The sequence below is a fragment of the Rhinatrema bivittatum genome, chromosome 6 (genome assembly GCF_901001135.1).
Source record: "Rhinatrema bivittatum chromosome 6, aRhiBiv1.1, whole genome shotgun sequence".
Taxonomy (NCBI): domain Eukaryota; kingdom Metazoa; phylum Chordata; class Amphibia; order Gymnophiona; family Rhinatrematidae; genus Rhinatrema; species Rhinatrema bivittatum.
In genome coordinates, this window is record NC_042620.1 from 107,137,228 (window position 1) to 107,157,189 (window position 19,962).

The 19,962-nt window shown below is 48.3% G+C and overlaps 1 protein-coding gene across 1 annotated transcript in view; it reads right to left on the bottom strand.

The window, feature by feature from the left end:
- Positions 1-19,962, bottom strand: part of CCDC173 (coiled-coil domain containing 173) — a 115,963-nt gene that overhangs the window by 59,675 nt on the left and 36,326 nt on the right. Inside the window, exons 3-5 of the mRNA XM_029605699.1 lie at positions 19,073-19,246; positions 18,789-18,970; positions 18,140-18,296 (exon numbers count right to left, since the gene is read on the bottom strand). Coding sequence (XP_029461559.1) covers positions 18,140-18,296; positions 18,789-18,970; positions 19,073-19,246 — 513 coding nt within the window. The remainder of the gene's footprint in view (positions 1-18,139; positions 18,297-18,788; positions 18,971-19,072; positions 19,247-19,962) is intronic.

Genomic DNA, 19,962 nt, shown 5'->3' on the forward strand with positions numbered 1-19,962 from the left:
GAGTTAGATGGATAACTTGGATAACATGAGTTAGAAGGATATCTTGTGAGTTAAGCATCTAAATGGCTTTGAGTACTGACCTCAGTGCACTTGGATTTCAGCAAGGCCTTTGACATGGTTCCATATAGAAGACTTATAAATAAATTGAGCGTTCTTGATAAGGATCCTAGAGTGAATAACTGGGTTAGAAACTGGCTGAGTAGGAGGTGACCAAGGGTAGTGGAAAATGGAGTTTTCTCTGAGCTGGGGGTTGTTACTAGCAGTGTGCCTCAGGGATTGGTCCTTTCCAACATTTTTGTGAGCAACATAACGGAAAGGTTATAGGGAAAGATTTGTTTTTTTGCTGATGGTACCAAAATATGTAACAGGGTGAACACCCAAGAAGGAGTGGAAAACATGAGGAGGGATCTAGTGAATCTCAAGGAATGGTCTAAGGACTGGCAGCTAAGATTTAATGCTAAAAAATGCAGAGTAATGCATTTAGGAAGGAAAAAGCCCAAGGGAAAGGTACAGCATTGGAGATGACATTCTTCTAAACACAAAGGAAGAGTGGGATCTAGGGGTAATTGAATCTGATAATCTTAGAGTGGCAAAACAGGTGGATAAAGCGACAGTAAAAGCCAGAAAAGTGCTTAGCTGCATAGGGAGAGGAATGGTCAGCAGAAAAAGGAAGATGATATTGTATAGGTTCCTGGAGAGATCTCACTTAGAGTACTGTGTATAATTCTGGAGATCACAACTTCAAAAGTATATAAACAGGATGGAGCCACACCAGAGGGTGGCAACTAAAATGATCTGTGGTCTTCGTTCTAAAACATATGGAGATAGATTTAAAGATCTAAAAATGTATACTCTAGAGGAAGGAAAGTTAGGGGAGATAGGATAGAGTCATTCAAATATTACAAAGGTTTCCTTGCACAGGAGGTGAGCGTTTACATTAGAAAGGAGGCTCTAGTACAAGCGGTCATGAGATGAGGTGGAAAGGGGGTAGACTCAGGAGTAATCTTAGTAAATATTTCTTTACAGAGAGGGTGGTGTTGCGGGCACACCTTGAAGCTATGGATTCTGTGGTGAATGCGTGCAGGAAAGCCCTGGGGAAGGGTGTAGAGCGTGATCGCTTGCTCCTGTGAGAATGTGAGCCCCTGGTCCACGAAATAACTCAGGGAGGAGCCCCAAGATATCCCGAGGATAGGTAAGCAAGTGCGAGCTTGGACACAAAACAAACTCATAAAGAAAAGGATCCGGAACAAGGGGTTCCTGGTCCGGGGAGACACTAAGTCAGAGTTCATAGAAGAACGAGGATTCCTGGAACTTGGACTAGATGAGACTCCTGGACATGGATGAAGAAGAGGTGTACTTTTGAAGACAAAGACGAGATGAGATTCTTGGAGACGATGAAGAGGGACACTCTTGGGTACGAAGAAGAGACGAGGCTCTTGGATTAGAGAAGAGATGAGGCTCTTGGAGTTGGGGAGTGCTATCCCTCAAGGCGTCCTACACAGCCAGAGGACTGGTCACGGACCACCTTGTTCCGCTGCGTGCCCTACACAACCCAGAGGTTGGTTGCGGACCACGCTAGGAGCGGGAAGAGCAACAGACAGAGAGGAGTCGGGCAGCACTTGATGAAGATCCAACCGGAGGGACTCCAAACTATCAAGCGCAGACTGAAGGGAGAGTCCGGGGAATGCCAAGATCTGCTGACGTGTTTTCCAGGAAGAGAAGTGTAGCAAAGAGAGAAGTACACAGAGGGCTGTACCTCAGACAAAGCCATCTAGACATCAGGAAACCTGGACATCTGTATCAAGGGAATGTACCTCTAGGCGCCAGGTGCTCTGGAAGTCTGTAACGAGGGAATGACCACTGGACGCTGGGAGCTCTGACATCTGAAGAGATGGATGACAGCAGGAATGGGCTTCTGCATGAGGAAGGGTCTGGAAGTCTTTATAGAAGAAGACAGATGGACATCAGGACGAAGGACGTCGGGACACCTGGACATCTGGGACTCAGAACAGGTGGGCTTCTGGATGTCAGGACATCAAGACATCAGAACGTCAGGGACATCTAGGAACAGAAGAGGGAGCCCGAGGCTTGTGGAAGGAAAGCCAGGCGCTGGAACATACCACGAGGAAAGATGATGACAGGGAAGGCCTGGAATGTTGGACGAAGACATCACAAAGAGAGAAGACTTGGAACACGAAGTCTTCTGAACAGAAGCATGAAGATGAGCCATGTTGGAACAGTGGAACTCCGGGGATGGAAGATGGAACTCCGAAAAGGATGAAGTCTGGAGTTCCATCTTCCATCCCATCCGAAGGCACTGAAGGAATGAAGCAGTGCCTTTTTATAGGGCAGGAGCAGGAAGAGCCCTGAAAACGTCATCTGGGAGGGCTGGAGGAACTTCCTGCGCTGTCCCTTTAAAAGGATGAAGAAGCCATGCAGCCAGCCCCTAGAGGGAGCCCTGGAGCACAGGGGGCGGAGCCAAGGCCTGCAGCAGCGTTGGAGGCAAAGAAGAAGGCTGGAGGCAGCTCCTGCCATTGAAGAGGAGCAGCCCTGGGGCTGGACCGGCCCCGAGGAAGAGGAGAACGGCGTTGGTGGCTCCCTGCCACGAAGAGGAGTCGGCGGCAGCACTTGGGCCGCGGTGAAGGGGAATCCCCGCCAGGGAATTCCTCTGAAGTGGAGAAGCTCCAGCGGCGGCACAGGCTGTGAAGAGAAGAGATTCCCAAGGGGGGATTCCCCCGAAGAGGCGTCGGCGACGTGGCTCCAGCCGCGCAGAAGGGTCTGCAGTGCGGCAGCAGGCAGCGAAAGAAGGAGCCAGCGCAGCTCGGTGGCAGACCGAGCCGCAGAAGAGAAGGTGAGGCCCTGTCTGTGGAGCAGCTGCGGGCAGGGGCGTAACAGGTGGTGGATATGTGGAACAGCCTCCCGATGGAAGTGGTAGAGACAAAAACAGTATTTGAATTCACGAAAGCATGGGATAAATAAAGAGGATCTCTAAGGAAGTGATGAGAATTATAATGCTGAATTAATTGGACAGATGGGCAGCCTGGATGGGCCATACAGTGTTTTTCTTCCATCATATTTCTGTTTCTATGACAGCTACCCAGGGAGGTAGTGGGGTGAACCAGTGGATGGAGTGGGTCTCAAAGGAAGAAAAATAGAGTGGGATTGCGGTGGAAGAAAGAGTTGAAACCTATAGGAGTGGGAATAGTACAACACCACCACTGTGACTTATTGTATGAGGTGTATGAGAGAAAAGATAACCTCCATGACAGAAACCAGCAATTGAAGCAGAGTCCTCAGGGGAAAGCCAAGATGGGCTCGGTGAGCAATTTGGCGGGACACCTAATAGGTTCAATCGGTACCCCTGACAGGTGATGGAAAAATTTTCAGTTCTGGACTCATTTACAGGCACTGTTATAATGCTGAGCCACTGCTCAACAGTGATTCTGACTTCTGGAACATACATTAAGTTTATTAAGGATGAAGGTGATGGATGAATGGGTATGAATGGTCTGATGCAGAGACAATGTTATCACATAAATGACATAATATAAAACAAATTCTGTTCAGTTAAATCATTCCTCTGAGTTGGATATTTGCAAAATGGCATTTACTTGTTACTTTTTAAATTGCTTCAATAAAGAAATCTTTTAAAAAACAAACAAAAAACCCCTTGTGGTATGGGTCTTTATTTGCAATAATTACAGAACTGACCAGTGTATATAATATTTGAAAAACATTTGTCAATAAAGAGCTATGACTTGAAAATGCATGTTGTCTTATTTTCTTCAATTTTGCAAAATATAACATTGTCATTGTGGTGCACCTTTGGCTAAAAATACATTTTCTCCAAGGACAAGCAGGATGGTAATCCTCACACATGGGTGACATCAGATGGAGCCCCGAAATGGAAAACTTATTTCAAAACTTCTAGAACTTTGACTTACAACACTGGGAATGTCTGGCATGCCCTATTCCATGTGGGGCCCCTCTTTAGTCTCCCTCTTTCTGCGGAGCTGCTGCAAAGCGGTTGGTGAGCTCACTTTTGGTCTTTTTGGCCTATTTTAGAAAACTTTTTATTTTTCGCTTTATTGCGATTTTTTTCACCTGCGTTCGATGCCAGGTCCTTCTTGGTCCTAGTCAAGGTTTTCATCGTTTATCGGTAAGTTTCCTTTCGCAGTCGATTCTCCTCAGCAGCGGCGTTTAGTGCCCACCGCCATTGATTTTGATCTTGCTTCCCATTTATTTCGTTCTGTCATGGCCTCATCTAGTTTCAAGCAATGCCCTTTGTGCCTGAGGACCATGTCCATCATGAACCTCCATGATGAATGTGTCCTTTGCCTGGGGGTATCGCATGATGTCCTGGATTGCCGCAAATGCACCCAGATGACCCCAAAGGGATGTCATCTTCGGCTTGCTAAGATGGAACAACTCTTTGGGCCGGAGAAGACCAAGCCCATCAGCATCAGTGGGACTGTTGGTTCCATCAGTGCCATCGGGCTAATAGGGGCATTGGAGACTGGCTACCATGAAGCTCCTTCAGGCCGAGGACATCTGGTTCCTCATCATTGGCCTCAGCACTGGGGAAAGATCGTGCCAAGCATCAAGGGAAGCCAAAGAAGCATTGCCATCTGTCCCCATTGATGCACAGTGCCGGGCACAGGGATGCACCAGCTCATGCTGTGATGCCCCTAAAGTGACCCTGTGGTCCATCGATGCTGGGGATCTGCGACAGTCTCCACCAGTTCTTATGCCAGTCACTAATCCTCCTCTCAGTTCCGAAGAGGATCTGGCCAACCCTCCTTCCTCCCAGTCGGTGCTGGCATCGCAGTGTTTGAGGAGGAGCTTGAGTGGTGAGTTCAACTGGTAGTCGAGTGGGCGATGCGGAGCATCAGTCACTTGGCAACAACGGCACCAGAGCCAGCACTGTCTGTCTTAGAGCTGCTGTTGGAGAAGCTCCATGCACTCATCGGTGCATTACCAACTCAGCTGGCATCAGTTCCCGTCAGGGCACCACAGCCTCCCTCTTCTGATATGGTGGTCATTGCTAGTTCCTTGGAGTTGGAAGCTCCACCTAGGCCATCTGAGACATCGAGCCTGCAGCCCCCCATCCAGCTCCACCAGTACCTGCACCTCTGGACGAAGGCTGAGCACCTAGGGCCCCATCCCCTATTGGTTTCATTGAGGATGAGGGCCCCTATGACCCCTAGGGGGATGACACCACAGAGTCCTCCTCCGATAGAACCTTCTCCTCCAGAAGAGCAAAGGAAATCTCCACTTGAAGACTTTAACTTTGCAGGATTTATGAGGGCGATGGTGGAAGCCATCCCATTTCATTTACTGACAGAAGTGGATGCCACACACAAAATTCTTGAAATCCTCCAGTTCTAGGAGCTTCCTAAGGAGATCATGGTAGTCCTGGTACATGATATTCTTCAGAAGTTACTGCTGAGGATATGGGAACACCCCCTCATAATACCTCCCATGAATAAGAAGGCTGTCATGGTTTACCTTGTCCAGAAGCCTCCTGGGCTCGATAAGCAACAGCTTCCCAACCAATCAGTGATAGTCAAATCTGCTTTCAAGAAAACCAAGTGGTCTTGGATCCATTTCTCGACACCCCCAGAGAAGGATCACAGAGCGATGGATGCTCTTGGGAGAGAGGTTTTCCAGTGGACCATGCTCATTGCCCACATAGCTTCCTATTAGCTCTACATGAGCCAATACTCACGGGACATCTAGAAGCAGGTGCAGGAGGTGGCCGAGCAGCTGCCTCAGCAGCAGCAGGAGACCCTCATGTCACTGATGCATGAGGGCCTAGAGTGTGGGAAACATGAGGTTAGAGTGCCTACGATGTTTTTGAGATGGCATCGAGAGTTTATGCAATGGGAATCTATGCCCACTGAATTGTATGGCTGCGAGCCTCATATCTCCAACAAGAGGTACAGGAAAGACTCACTGACATGCTATGTACTGGGGAGATTCTCTTTGGAGATAGGGTGAGGGATACAGTAGCCAAACTCCGGGACCACCATGAAACCCTCCAACAACTCTCTGCCAGCATTCCAGACTTGTCCTCCTCGGCTAGGAGGTTGGCAAGATTGGGGCAGAGGAAGACTTTCTTTCACCCGAGGAAGTACTATCCTCTGCTCCCTTGCTCTCATCAGGAGCATTAGAGCTCCCGCAGCCATCCCAGGAAGCAGCACCTCAGTCAACTTTTGGAATGGGGTTTTGATTGGGTCATAGGGAGCGTAGTCCAGTTACCTGTACCCGAGGCAATGGATCAGCTGGTCGGGAGCAGGCTGCAGTTCTTTGCAAACCAGTGGCCCAGTATAACCCTAGACCATTGGAACATGGACGCGTAGTGCTGTGTTAAGCCAGTCGGCTTTTTCATTGTGGATTAGTTTATGGATTATACATAATGCCTTATATTGTATTCTTTGTTCTATTGGAAGCCAATGAAGTTCAGCAAGTATTCCTGTAATGTGGTCATTTCTTTTTTTGCCAGTCAAAATTCTAGTAGCGGAATTTTCAGTATTTGCAATGGCCGAATCGTAGATTGCGGTAGTCCTAATAGCAGGGAGTTACAGTAATCTGTGCTTGCGAATATCATTGCTTGTAGAACTGTGAGAAAATTGTTTGTCATTAAAAGAGGTTTTAGTCTCCTCAGGATCATAAGTTATGCGTATCCTTCCTTTATTTTCTGTGAGATGTGTTGTTTCATGTTTAGGTCAGGGTCAACTATTACTCCTAGATTTCTTGTTTTTATTGCAAACTCAATGTCTTGAATTTTTTTGGTTATGAGTGTTGGTTGAATAAAGGGAAGTGATTTGACCACTATGAGATGGACTGTTTTATTTGAATCTTTTTACAGTCTTATCAGGGGAAACAGGGACCTTATATTGTAACTCAGTTTCGTCAGGTCTTTTCTGGTAGTCATTACTTTGGCAGAAATGTCCAGAAAAAATTAAAATGTTCACATTGTCATACAAGAGCTCTTTTGACTTCCGAAATGTGTTTAGAATTTTTTCTTTATCCGTGTATTTAAGGTAACGCACGATGATCTGTCTGGGGTTATCTGTTGGTTGACCCATTGGGGCCAACTCTGTGTGCTCACTCAATTTATATTTTTCTGTTCTGTGCACTTACACCCAGTGCACCTGGCAACCACACTTCACAAAAATTCTGCAGCCCATCATTCTGTAATTTTTCTGAAACACCAACTACCCGAAGATTATTTCTCTGGCTTCTGTTCTCGGGGTCATCGACCTTTTCCAACATACTTTTCTTTTGAGCTGTTAAAGATTCCACTGCTGGGTCAATCTCATTCATGCGAATCTCATGTGCAGTTAGTTTTTCATTTATCTCCGAGATCGATGTTCCATACGCTTCGATTTTCTCTTTAGGCTCGTCTACTGAAGATGGCAGCTTTTTCAATTGGTCCGTTATCGCCGCAGTCACAGCCTCAGTAAGATCTTTAATTATTGTGTCTGATAGGCCTTCGGCATTAGAAATCATTTCCGGCACCATTTCTCCTCATTTGCAGAGCTCACTTCGATCAATTTGGTACCCTAAAAACAAAACTGTCAGTGGATTCGCATACAATTACTAGTCTTAAAACTTGTTTCAGCACAAGAGCTCCGATCTGAAACTATAAATCTTCACCATATTCTAGGAAGCGAAAAGAGATGGCTTCCTATCTAGGTGACGTCACCACCAGAAGTCCTAACCACAAGTTCTAATTAAACACCATAATTGTACTAAAATGTTGCACTGCAGGTGTTTTATGTCCTGCATGGTCTCAGATGGTATGAACAGTCTGCAAAACAAGGCAGCAGCAGTTTAGCCAAAATCATTCACGGAAGACGCTGAGGGATGCTCACAAGGCAGCCTCTCACCATCCGAAGCTGAAAGCCCCACTCCTACATCCACATGGCTGTCTATCATCTGAATTTGCTTTGTTGATATATGGTGAAGATCATTACTGTGATTATTTTCAAGGACAACTGCAAGGGTTCTAAGGCTTCAATATGAATAACTGTCAATGTGCCAATGGTGCCCCAACATTAAAGGGTGCATGAGGAGGGAGGGATTGTCAGATGCTGGCTGGCAGCTTTCCCTCCCTGGCATCAATGGGATGGATGAGCTAGAGCTAACTGAGATACTTTCTGATGCCAGTCATTCTCTTCCTTGGAAGTATTCCAAGGTTTTGGTCTGGCTTTTCCTCTCCTGGAAGTCTCTTCTCTTCTTCTTTTTTTTTTTTGTAATACAATTTTTATTGAGTGATCCTCAGACACAATATGAAACTTTGCCGATAACAGACAAGCAAACATAATACAGCAAACGATATTGATGACACAAATCACAGAACCATGAGGAAACACTCCTCAATTTTCCCCCTTCCAGATATCTATAACTGTGTCTAAGACATCTCTAGAGCCACCCTAGAGAATACTCATGTCGCCAACAAACTAGGAGAGGCTGCACTCTGATACCTCCCCCAGTCTGACATATTGAACAACTATAGCGGGCTAGCTCTGCTTAAACAAGAAGGAACACCTTCCCCTAGATTATAATATAGAGAGATTGGACTCAATGGACTTCTCCCATCCTAGCCAGGGTCACCCATTTCCTCTGATTCTGCAGCCACAGCAACTGCTGTATAATTGGCTTTTTGAGGCAATATCATATGAAACCAAGCAACCTACCTCTTCCCCACTGCTGCTGGAGCTGGCCAGCTGCCTCCAATGTACCCCCTCCCTTGATCTGGAGGCCACCACTTTGTTTACTTCCTTAGAGTCAGATTGCTGGGTTTTTTTTTCTTACTCCCCACCCCCATCTTGGACTGTTGCTTTTTTTCCTCTATTTCCTCAGCCCTGATCCAGGTTGCCACTTTTATGGTACTTCTCCTGAACTAAGCCACCACTTTGTTTTCTGTCTGTAAATCTGATGCACTTGCTGACAGTTATCAGCTCCTGTCAGGGCACACAGGGAAGTGAACACTACAATGAGGGCGGGGAATGAAGATAGCATCTGGGAAAAGAAGGTTAAAGTGGGGAAAGAGAAAGGAGGAGGTGAGGATGGAGAGTAATGGAGAGGTGAATGGAGCAAGGGTTTGAAAGAAAGATGGCAGGAAAGAAGGCATAGATGAGAGGAGGGATAAAGGCATAAAGAAGGGGTGAAAGAAGGGGGAAAGGAGAGAGTGGGAAAATAGAGTTAACCGACAGGAAAAGCAGTGCTTTGAGAAGGGAAGAAACATATAGGGGTAGATTTTAAAAGGTTGCGCTTGTACATGGATGCCCGATTTTATAACATGCACCCTCAGGTGCTTGCATGTTATAAAATCGGGGGTCGGCAAGCACAAGGGGGTGCACAATTGTGCAACTTGTGCACGCCGAAGCATGTGGCCTTGCCCCGTTCCCTCCCAGGCCACTCCGATTTCGGAGCGGCCTGGGAGGGAACTTCCCAACCTCACCTCCCTTGCTCTTCCCCTAACCCTCCCACCCCTAGCCCTATCCTAACCCCTCCCCCCCGACCTTTATTTTAACTCAGGGGTCAGGAACCTTTTTGGCTGAGAGAGCCATAAACGCCACATATTTTAAAATGTAATTCCATGAGAGCCATACAATATGTTTAAAACTAAATATAAGTAAATGTGTGCATTTTATGTAAGATCACACTTTTAAAGTACAATAAGTCTCTGAAAATATTACACCAGGCCTTAAGACACCAATACATCTCCTATTAGGAAAACGGACCAAGTCAGGCTGCTATAGAGTCCTACACAGAAACTACACGCCAGCAGAAAACCTCACCTGAATCACGTGCTGTCCCTCACCTAACATAGAATAAAGAGACCAAAACGCATAACAAGAAGCATGCAGAAAAAAATGAATTGGAAACTGCAACAAGCCAGAGTCTCTGTATGCAGTGTAACAAAGGAAAAAAGAAACATCACCCATCCTTATAAAACAAATCAAGAAATATAAAATCATCAGCAGTAAAACTGTACTAACAAAAAGAACATATTTCTAAACAGCTGATGAGTGGAATATCCAATAATTAAAAACGCATATAAAACATTTCCAGATACCAACAAAATATTTCAAAATAGCAGACACAAAGACCCAGTAATGAAAAATAATAAGGATACAAAAATTTTTTTGCTCTGCATACCTGGGAACGTTTGATATCAGGTGTCCTGAGATTGTTCTGAATTAGCAGGAGGTGGGGTGGTTTGCTTGGAACTTTCTCCTCTCTCAGTCACATACCAGCGCTCTCTCTCACACACCTATACACACATGCTCTCAGTACTCACATATACACATGTTTTTTCTCTCTCACTTATATAGGCTCTTAATAGGAAAATTAGGTTCTTACCTTTGCTAATTTTCATTCCAGTAGTACCATGGATCAGTCCAGACAGCTGGGTTATGCCTCCCCTCCAGCAGATGGAGTCAGAGAGAAAACTGAAAGCACCCCCTATATACACTGGTGTGCCCCCTGCGATCCTTCAGTATATGTGATATCAAAGCAGAAGTAATTGACGTAAGCACGTTCAACACCGCCCTCAAGAATCCCCCTTGAGTTTTTTTTTTTTTTTTTTTTAAACAAGTGACCAGATCACGGAGAAACATCCTTGAAAAAACAGATAAAACAACCTGACACAACAAATAGAACAGTAAAAATGTACAACCACACACGATACACTGGTATAACTGTCACAGAAACCACAATCGTGCGGAAACCGTCATAAAACCACTGAAACGGAAAAACAAAATTGCAGAGAATACGAGCGGAAACCTAGAACTCTGTGGGCGGGCGTCTGGACTGATCCATGGTACTACTGGAATGAAAATTAGCAAAGGTAAGAACCTAATTTTCCTTTCCCAGTACGTACCAGGATCAGTCCAGACAGCTGGGATGTACCCAAGCCGCCTTAACTGGGGTGGGACCCTGAGAGTCCCGCTCGAATCACACTGCTCCCAAAGGACTCTGCAGGAGGTCCCCGGACATCCAGGCGATAATGCCTGGAAAAAGTATGCCATGATTTCCATGTGGCCGCCCTGCATATCTCTTGGCAAGAAACCAAGTGATTCTCTGCCCATGAAGTCGCTTGAGAACGCAGAGAATGAGCCTTAAGCCCAGGGGGAACAGGCTTACCGCAGCCAACATACGTGGCCGCAATAGCACCTTTTAACCAGCGTGCAATCGTAGCTTTGGACGCTTGAAGACCCTTCCTGGGTCCATTCCACAAGACGAAAAGGTGATCCGACTTTCTAAAGTCATTCGTAACCTCCAAATAGCGTAAGATAATCCGACGGACATCCAAACGCCTCAAGTCCCGGCCCTGAACCGACTGTAGCTCCTCGTCCGAAAAGGAAGGTAATTCCACCGTTTGGTTGACATGAAACGGGGAGACCACCTTAGGTAGAAAGGAAGGAACAGTTCGGAGGGAAACTCCTGACGCCGAAATGCGCAAAAACGGTTCCCTGCAAGAGAGAGCCTGAAGCTCCGACACCCGACGAGCCGAGGAAATGGCGACAAGGAAAACAGTCTTGAGCGTGAGATCCTTCAAAGAAGCCGCCTTAAGAGGTTCAAACGGAGCCGCACACAATCCACGGAGAACCAAGTTCAAGTTCCAAGACGGACAGGGAAGCCTGACGGGAGGACGCAAGTTTCTAACCCCTCGCAAAAACCGAGCCACGTCTGGATGACTCGCAAGGGAAGAGCCTTCGACCTTACCCCTCAGGCAGCCCAAAGCCGCCACCTGAACTCGGAGTGAATTATATGCCAACCCCTTCTTTAAGCCATCCTGTAAGAACATAAGGATATCCGCCACTGACGAACGTCCGGCCGAAGTCCCTGCCGTGTCACACCAATCATGGAAAACCTTCCAAACCCTCGTGTAGGCGAGCGTAGTGGAAGACCGACGCGCCCGGAGGAGAGTAGACACTACCGTGTCCGAATAACCTCTCTTCTTCAACCGCTTCCTCTCAAAAGCCAAGCCGCCAGACAAAAACGATCCGCCCGATCGAAAAATACTGGACCCTGCCGAAGAAGATTGGGAAGATGACCGAGACGTAGTGGGCCGTCGACTGCCAGGTTGACCAGATCCGCGAACCACGGGCGCCGCGGCCATTCCGGAGCCACGAGAATCACTGGACCGTAATGGGACTCTATGCGCCTTAACACCTTCCCCACCAGCGGCCACGGAGGGAACACATAAAGAAGAATGTGACGAGGCCACGGAAGGGCTAGCGCGTCCACCCCTTCCGACGCGTGCTCTCTTCTCCGACTGAAGAAGCGTACCGCCTTTGCATTTTGGCGAGTCGCCATGAGGTCCAAGCGCGGAGTCCCCCAACGCTGCGCGATGAGAGCCATCGCCTCCAACGAGATCTCCCATTCTCCTGGATCTAGGTGCTGCCGGCTGAGGTAATCCGCCTGAACATTGTCCACGCCGGCAATGTGGGTGGCCGCGAGACGCTCTAAGTGCCTTTCCGCCCAGGACATCAACAGCGCCGCCTCGATCGCTACTGCTTGGCTTTTTGTGCCTCCTTGTCGATTTATGTACGCCACTGTGGTCGCATTGTCCGACAGAACTCTTACCGCTCGACCACGTACCAGTGGAAGGAGACAACGCAGGGCCAGGCGGACCGCTCTGGTCTCCAATCGGTTGATGGACCAAGTCGCTTGGAGTGCCGACCAGTTGCCCTGGACCGCACGGGACTGGCAGACCGCACCCCAGCCCGACAGGCTGGCATCCGTCGTTACCACCAACCAAGACGGGGGTTCTAGGTCCACCCCCTGTAGGAGATTGGCTGGGGTCAACCACCAAGAGAGACTGGAGCGAGCCGGTTCCAGCAAGGGCAATTCCATCCCGTACTCCTCCGAGCGGGGATCCCAACGAGATAGAAGTGCTCTTTGTAACGGACGCATATGCGCAAAAGCCCATTGTACCATTTCCATAGTAGACACCATATGACCAATGACTTGTAAATAATCCCAGACCGTGGGAATCTCGAGCTCTAACAGGCGCCGTACCTGAGTCATGAGATTGAGCATGCGTTGCTGCGAAAGAAAAACCTTGCCCACCAAGGTGTCGAACCGGGCTCCCAGGAACTCTAGCTGTTGGGTCGGTTCGAGTCTGCTCTTCGCGAAGTTGACTACCCAACCCAACCGCTGCAGCTGGCGCACCACTAAGGAGACCGCCCGGTTGCATGCCGCGTGCGACTTCGCCCGAATGAGCCAATCGTCGAGATAGGGATGTACCAGGACGCCTTGCCGGCGGAGGGAAGCCGCTACCACCACGAGAACTTTGGTGAATACCCTCGGCGCGGTGGCCAACCCGAAGGGGAGGGCGCAAAACTGGTAGTGGTCCCCCATCACCATGAACCTCAAGAACCTTTGATGCCGTTCTCTTATTCCGATGTGCAGATAGGCCTCTGTCAGGTCCAAAGAAGCCAAAAATTCTCCCTTGTGGACGGCCGCAATAACAGACCGGAGGGTCTCCATCCGGAAGCGGGGCACACGCAACGCCTTGTTTACTCCTTTGAGATCCAGAATGGGTCGGAAGGTGCCCTCCTTCTTGGGCACCAGGAAATATATGGAATACCGACCCGTCCTGAGCTGGTCCCGGGGAACCGGAACTACCGCCCCCAGAGCCTGTAGATGGGCGACCGTTTGGGCTATAGCTACTTGTTTTTCTACGGGGCCGCACGGCGATATCAGGAAGAGATCCCGGAGGGGACGTACAAAATCCAACTCGTAGCCGTACCGAACCACATCGAGGACCCATTGATCCGAAGTAATTGCGGCCCACTCCTCCCAGAACCGGGACAACCGACCTCCGATAACGGGCACGGAGGAGTGGGCCCGCGCACCTTCATTGTGCGGGCTTGATGGCAGGAAAACCTTGGGAAGATCCCCCGCGTATAGGCCTCCTGCCGCGAAAGGAAGAAGAAGACCAGGCCTGGGATCTCGTCACCTGCTGCCGCTGGGGAAGGGAACCCCCTCTTCCCCCACGGAACCGCCGTTGCCCCCGAAAGCGAGCCCTAGCGTTACCAAACGACCGAGGCTGCCGAGGCTTATCCTCGGGCAACTTGTAAACCTTGTTGTCACCCAGGTCCTTAATGAGCTGGTCCAGCTCCTCGCCAAACAGCAGCTTGCCCTTAAAGGGGAAGGAACCTAACCTCGCCTTAGAGTTGGCATCCGCCGACCAACGACGGAGCCAGAGCAACCTCCTGGCCGAGACCGCCGAGGACATAATGCGAGCCGATGTGCGCAACAAGTCATACAAGGCATCCGCTGTATAAGCGACCGCCGCTTCAACACAATTCGCCTGCTCAGCCTCGCCCGGAGGGAGCTCCTGCATGGTCAGCAGCTGCTGAACCCAGCGGAGGTTGGCCCTCTGTACAAGGCTGCTGCAAGCCGCCGCTCGGACCCCCAGTGCCGCCACGTCAAAAATGCGTTTTAATAAAACCTCAAGCTTGCGGTCTTGGAGGTCCTTTAACGCTATACCCCCCGTCACTGGGATAGTTGTATGCTTCACCACCGCCGTGACAGCCGAATCTACCGCGGGTGTCTTCAAAAGCTCCAGGGAATCCTTGGGTAAGGGATATAGCCTTTCCATGGCTCGAGTTACCCGCAGAGAAGCCTCTGGGAGCTCCCATTCCTTTGAAACGATCTGTAAGACCTTGTGGTGAAAAGGAAAGGTCTGCGGAGGAGCTCGAATCCCTGCCATTGCGATATCACCTGTAGACGTGTCCGCCTCCTGAGGCGGAGTCGTCAACTCTAGCTCCTGCAACACGTGGAGAATAAGGGAGCTTAATTCTTCTTTCCCAAACAAGCGGAGTACCTGGGGATCATCCCCAGCTACAGCCCCCGGATCGTCGGCCATCAGCAAGTCCGGAGCTCCCGGGGATTCCGGAGCGGCTCCTGTGTCTCCCAGGTCCTCAGCCCCACCCCCCCTCGGGCGGGGACCCTTGATCCCGGAGGACCCCACGTCCGGTGGACTCCCCCCCGAGACGGGGGCGGTCTTGGGAACCTTCGGGGGAGCGGGAGCCTCCGCCTCCCAGCCGGATTCTGCCTGTAAAAAGGCTTTGTGCATTAACAGCACAAAATCAGAAGAAAATGGCACTGACCGTTTCAGACTCTTCTTCTGACCACCCGATGCAGGGGGGCCCCGAGGAGACCCCGAATCGGCCTGGGAGCACGGGCTCTGTGCCTCAGGAGAGGGAGGAGGGGAGATCTCCTCCTCCGACGCTGAACAGGCAGCCTGCCGCGTGTTCAAAATGGCCGCCGCACTCCTCCCCGGTGGAGGAGGGGCCGAAGGACGACTGCCTGAGGCGCTGCTGTGCCGCTCCGGAGAAAGGCGAGACGATCGGCTGCGGGCAGCGCTCGGCCCCCCCGAGGGTCCCTCGCCCCCGGGAACACATCGGGGGCAGAGACCCCCGCGGGAGAGTCGCGCCCCCGCCTCTCCACAGGTCAGGCAGACCGAAGATCGCGGCATCAGCACCGCGAACGGAGCAGCACGACCAAATGGCGCCAAAAAAATCTCCGAGAGGAGAGCCTCACAGAAAACGCGCGCCGGGTGAGCTAGCCACCCCCTCCGGGGTCCGAGCAGGCACGGGCAGGCCGGGGCAGTAGAAAAACGAGCACACTGCCTGTCTCCAACAGGACTTAAACTGCTCTGCAAGTAAAAACTTTTTTTTTTTTTTTTTTTTTTTTTTAAACCCCCTTCAGGACTAAAGCCTGGAATTTGGGGGGGGAGGGTGACCGGCCCACCGGTAAGCTCTCCCCCAGGCTGCGGACACACTAACCCGGGAATATCAGAAGGGTACTACCCTCCGAGCCTGCCTCACACTAATGCCTAGCTACGCAGCGCAATACACTCACACAGACATTCACACAGACCGACAGGCAGACAGAGGAGAGAAAAGGAAGCATCCAATGATCTTGCCCCCTGTCCTACCTTACTTTTTATAGTGTATTTTATTGTTTTAATTTTACCCCGACCGATAGATAGAAACGACCGGAGCAGGACCGCAGGTTATGCCTCTCAATCTGCTGGAGTCAGAGATTATACTGAAGGATCGCAGGGGGCACACCAGTGTATATAGGGGGTGCTTTCAGTTTTCTCTCTGACTCCATCTGCTGGAGGGGAGGCATAACCCAGCTGTCTGGACTGATCCTGGTACGTACTGGGAATACACATTTACACACATGCTGTCTATCTTTTCACGCTTACACACACACAGGCTTTCAATCACATAAATACATGCTGTCTTTTTCTCTCACACACAGACTCTCATTCACATGCTTACAAACATGTCCTCTCTTTCTCTCATTTACACACAGGCTCTCAATCACATACTCACATGCTCCCTCACCTAAATCAGCTCTCAATCACACACAGACACACATGGTCTCTCTTATTTATACACTCAGGCTCTTAATCATACATACACATGATTTCTCTCACACACAAAGGATCTTAATCATACACACATACTCTTTCACACAAACAGGTTTTCAATCACAAACTTACACATACAGGTTCCCAATGGTAAACTTACATTCATGCTCTCTCTCTCTCTCACAGGCAGACTCTCAATCACAGACATACTCTCTTTCACATGTACAGGCTCTCAATCATTCACATACATGCAATCTCTCACTCTCACACACACACACACACACACACACACACACACACAGAGCCCCCCCCCCCTCGCGGCCGGAAGAGGAAGTGGAGAGTATCGGGTGCCTGCGCGGCAAGAAGAGGCCACGCTAGTGCGCTCGGCATCGGCCCGAAGAAAAGAAGACTGCAGCGCGGCTCTGAGGAAAATGAAGAGCTTCAACCGCGGCCGATGGGACTCCGCCTCCGCGAGGGCTGAAAATGAAGGAGGTTAGCGTTGGGAGGAGGCTGCTGCTGCCGCGAGTTCCCGGGGTGGGGGTGGGGGAGAGAGAGAGAGTGAATGAGCGATCTTGCTCATTCACTCTCTCTCTCCCCCACCCCGGGAACTCGCGGCAGCAGCAGCCTCCTCCCAACGCTAACCTCCTTAATTTTCAGCCCTCGCGGAGGCGGAGTCCCAACGGCCGCGGTTGAAGCTCTTCATTTTCCTCAGAGCCGTGCTGCAGTCTTCTTTTCTTCGGGCCGATGCCGAGCGCACTAGTGTGGCCTCTTCTTGCCGCGCAGGCACCCGATACTCTCCACTTCCTCTTCCGGGCCGCGGGGGGGCGGGAAGAAGAGAGCACGCCGGTGCCACTGACTCCAGCTGTCCTGCCGCATTCCGCCCGGGCTGACAGCATTTTAAGCCCGGGCGGAGGAGGACCGGGGAGCAGCTGGGTCAGCGGGAAAGTGTGGCAACTGTCTGCGAGCCAGATGCAGCCCTCAAAAGAGCCATATCTGGCTCGCGAGCCATGGGTTCCCGACCCCTGTTTTAACTGTTGCACCTGCCTCCGGGCAGACGCAAGTTGCGTGCACCGGCAGCCTGCCGGCACTCAATCCTCTGACACAGCAGCAAATGGCAGCTCTGGCCCTGCACCCCCGGACCGCCCCTCCCCCTCCCCTTTTTCAAAGCCCCGGGACATACGCGCGTCGCCAGGCCTTTCTAAAATAGGCCCAGTGTGCATAGGCTTTTTAAAATCTACCCCATAGTGAGAAAGTGAGGCAAGAGGAGAAAAAGAAGAGGAAGGACAATAGGGGGGAAAAAACAAAAAGGCAAAAATAAAAGTGAAAAAACTGTTGAAAAAAAAAAAGAAACGAGGCCACAGCAGGTTGAAGCATTCGTTTATATTAAAAAGTACAGTTTTATAATGACTGAATCTAAAAAATATTTGCTGTTTTGTAAATAAGCACATCTATGAAACTGTAAGTAAAATTTATTGCAGCAGCATCTGAACAAGTTTACCCCAGAATCTAGCCAGAAGCTACTGCAGGAAATTGGAGGCCTTGATCCTAGCTGAGAATGTCACTGAAGACTGGTATTAGAGTTGCCCAGCATTCTTTACCATGCCATATACAGTATTCTTGCTCTATGACTGAAAACACTCTTCCCTGCTTTTCAGACAAACAGCTCTGGTATAAGGTTAATGCTAGTTACATGCTCTACAGGACTCCTGCTAGTTTATTACTCACTTGATATATCTTCATTTGTTTCATTTTTTCTTGTTGCTTTATTTCATTTTTCCTCAGCATCTCCAATTCATACAACCTGGTTAGCCTTTGAATTTCTTGACCTTCTCGTTTGTCCTCTAGCGCTTCCATTTTTTTCTCATGAATGTGCTGCTGTATCCTAAAGTACAGGTAGAAATAGTAAGAGGTAAACAACCAACATATTAGAGAGGGTCTTCAACAATAATTAGCTATAATGTTATATTATTTAACAGTTTACAGTGAAGGAAGGTAGATTAAGGTAGAATTAAAGAACAAAATATGTTTCACTATTGTGTTGGTGTTTGGGGCATTAACTGAAAGTAATCTGGTTTTCTTTGCTGTCAAGCAGTGATTTTCACCTTTTTTTCCTATACTAGATGGTTTCAATTCTGATACTTTAAAGTATTCATCCACTGGATATTGTATGAGATTATACAGAATTAAGCAGTTTGCTCCATTTCTGTCTTGTTCTAAAGTTGCTCAAATTTTTATGTCTTCCATTTATGCTACAGTAAACTTAGCACTCTGTTAGAGAGCTCAGAAAACCTTAACAATGTTTGGAAATACTAGGTTTTTGTAACTCACAAGAAGGCCAAGATCTTAACTGGAAAAAAGAACTTCTATCACATACTGCTCAAGGATGTCATCATATTCTGCCTTTTTAGCCAGGAGTCGTTCATGCTCTGTCTGGCGTTCTCTCAGTAAACCTCCCTCCGGCTCTTGCTCTCTCTTGTTGTAAAGCAGATTCATCTTTTTCTTCAGTTCAATCTGAGCTTCTCTTTCCTTCATTACTTGAGTAAGTAAAAGTCCACTCTACAAAACATAATACAAGACACTTCACACAGATAAAGCCTTCCATACTTATACAGTAAATACAAATGAATTCTAAACTACTCAAGGAAACAGATGCAGTACATGAAAATATTTGACTCTGTCATTCATGTAGTATTGCTTGAGTTGTGCATTTTCTATGGCTTCTCTTCGTTTTTCTGCTTGATACTTCGCTTCTTCTAAGTCAATTATTTTTTTCTCTTCCTCCTCTCTTTCTTCACGCAGTTTTTTAGCAGTAAGTCTCTTTTGCCTTTGGCCCTATAATACAGACAAAACTTCATGAAGAAATTCCATTCGTATAAATATAATATCTGTATGAAGTGTCTTGTATTATGTTTTGCAGGGAGTGAGTCAAATTGTTTGCAAGAAAGGGATACATAGGCTGCTTTATTTCAATCTTCCCCTTCATGTCTACATTTTATGCAGGAGGCTTGGGGAAAAGCCATCAGCCAACAGTTGGAATTGTTCATTTGTGCCACTTGGGAAATTCTAGCCACTTCAGTTTTGCTTTATCCAAGTTTAAATAGGCAAGCAAGCAGATATAGCTTTTGATTATATGACAGCAGAAACAAAGGTTAACAAAAATGTATATATATATATATATATATATATATATATATATATATATATATATAAATAAAAGGTGATATGTTTTTATTGGACTAATTTAATAAATTTCTTGTCTAGCTCTCAGGATTTAGCACTCACTTCCTCAGGACCATTTTACAGATCCAGATTATAAAGCAGCTAACTACTTGTAGTGAATTTATCTTGACAAAGATGCAGTTCTTATGGATTTTATAATACATAATTGGAAAACAAATGAGAAAAATATAAAAGAAAAAAAACAAACAAACCTTCCCCTCCCTCCCAACCAGCCAAAAATTGATCATTACATAAATAAATCCTTCCTTCCCTCATTCTCTTTCCCAAACGGTCAGACGCCAGTTGGTCATTTTAAAAAAAGATAAGAA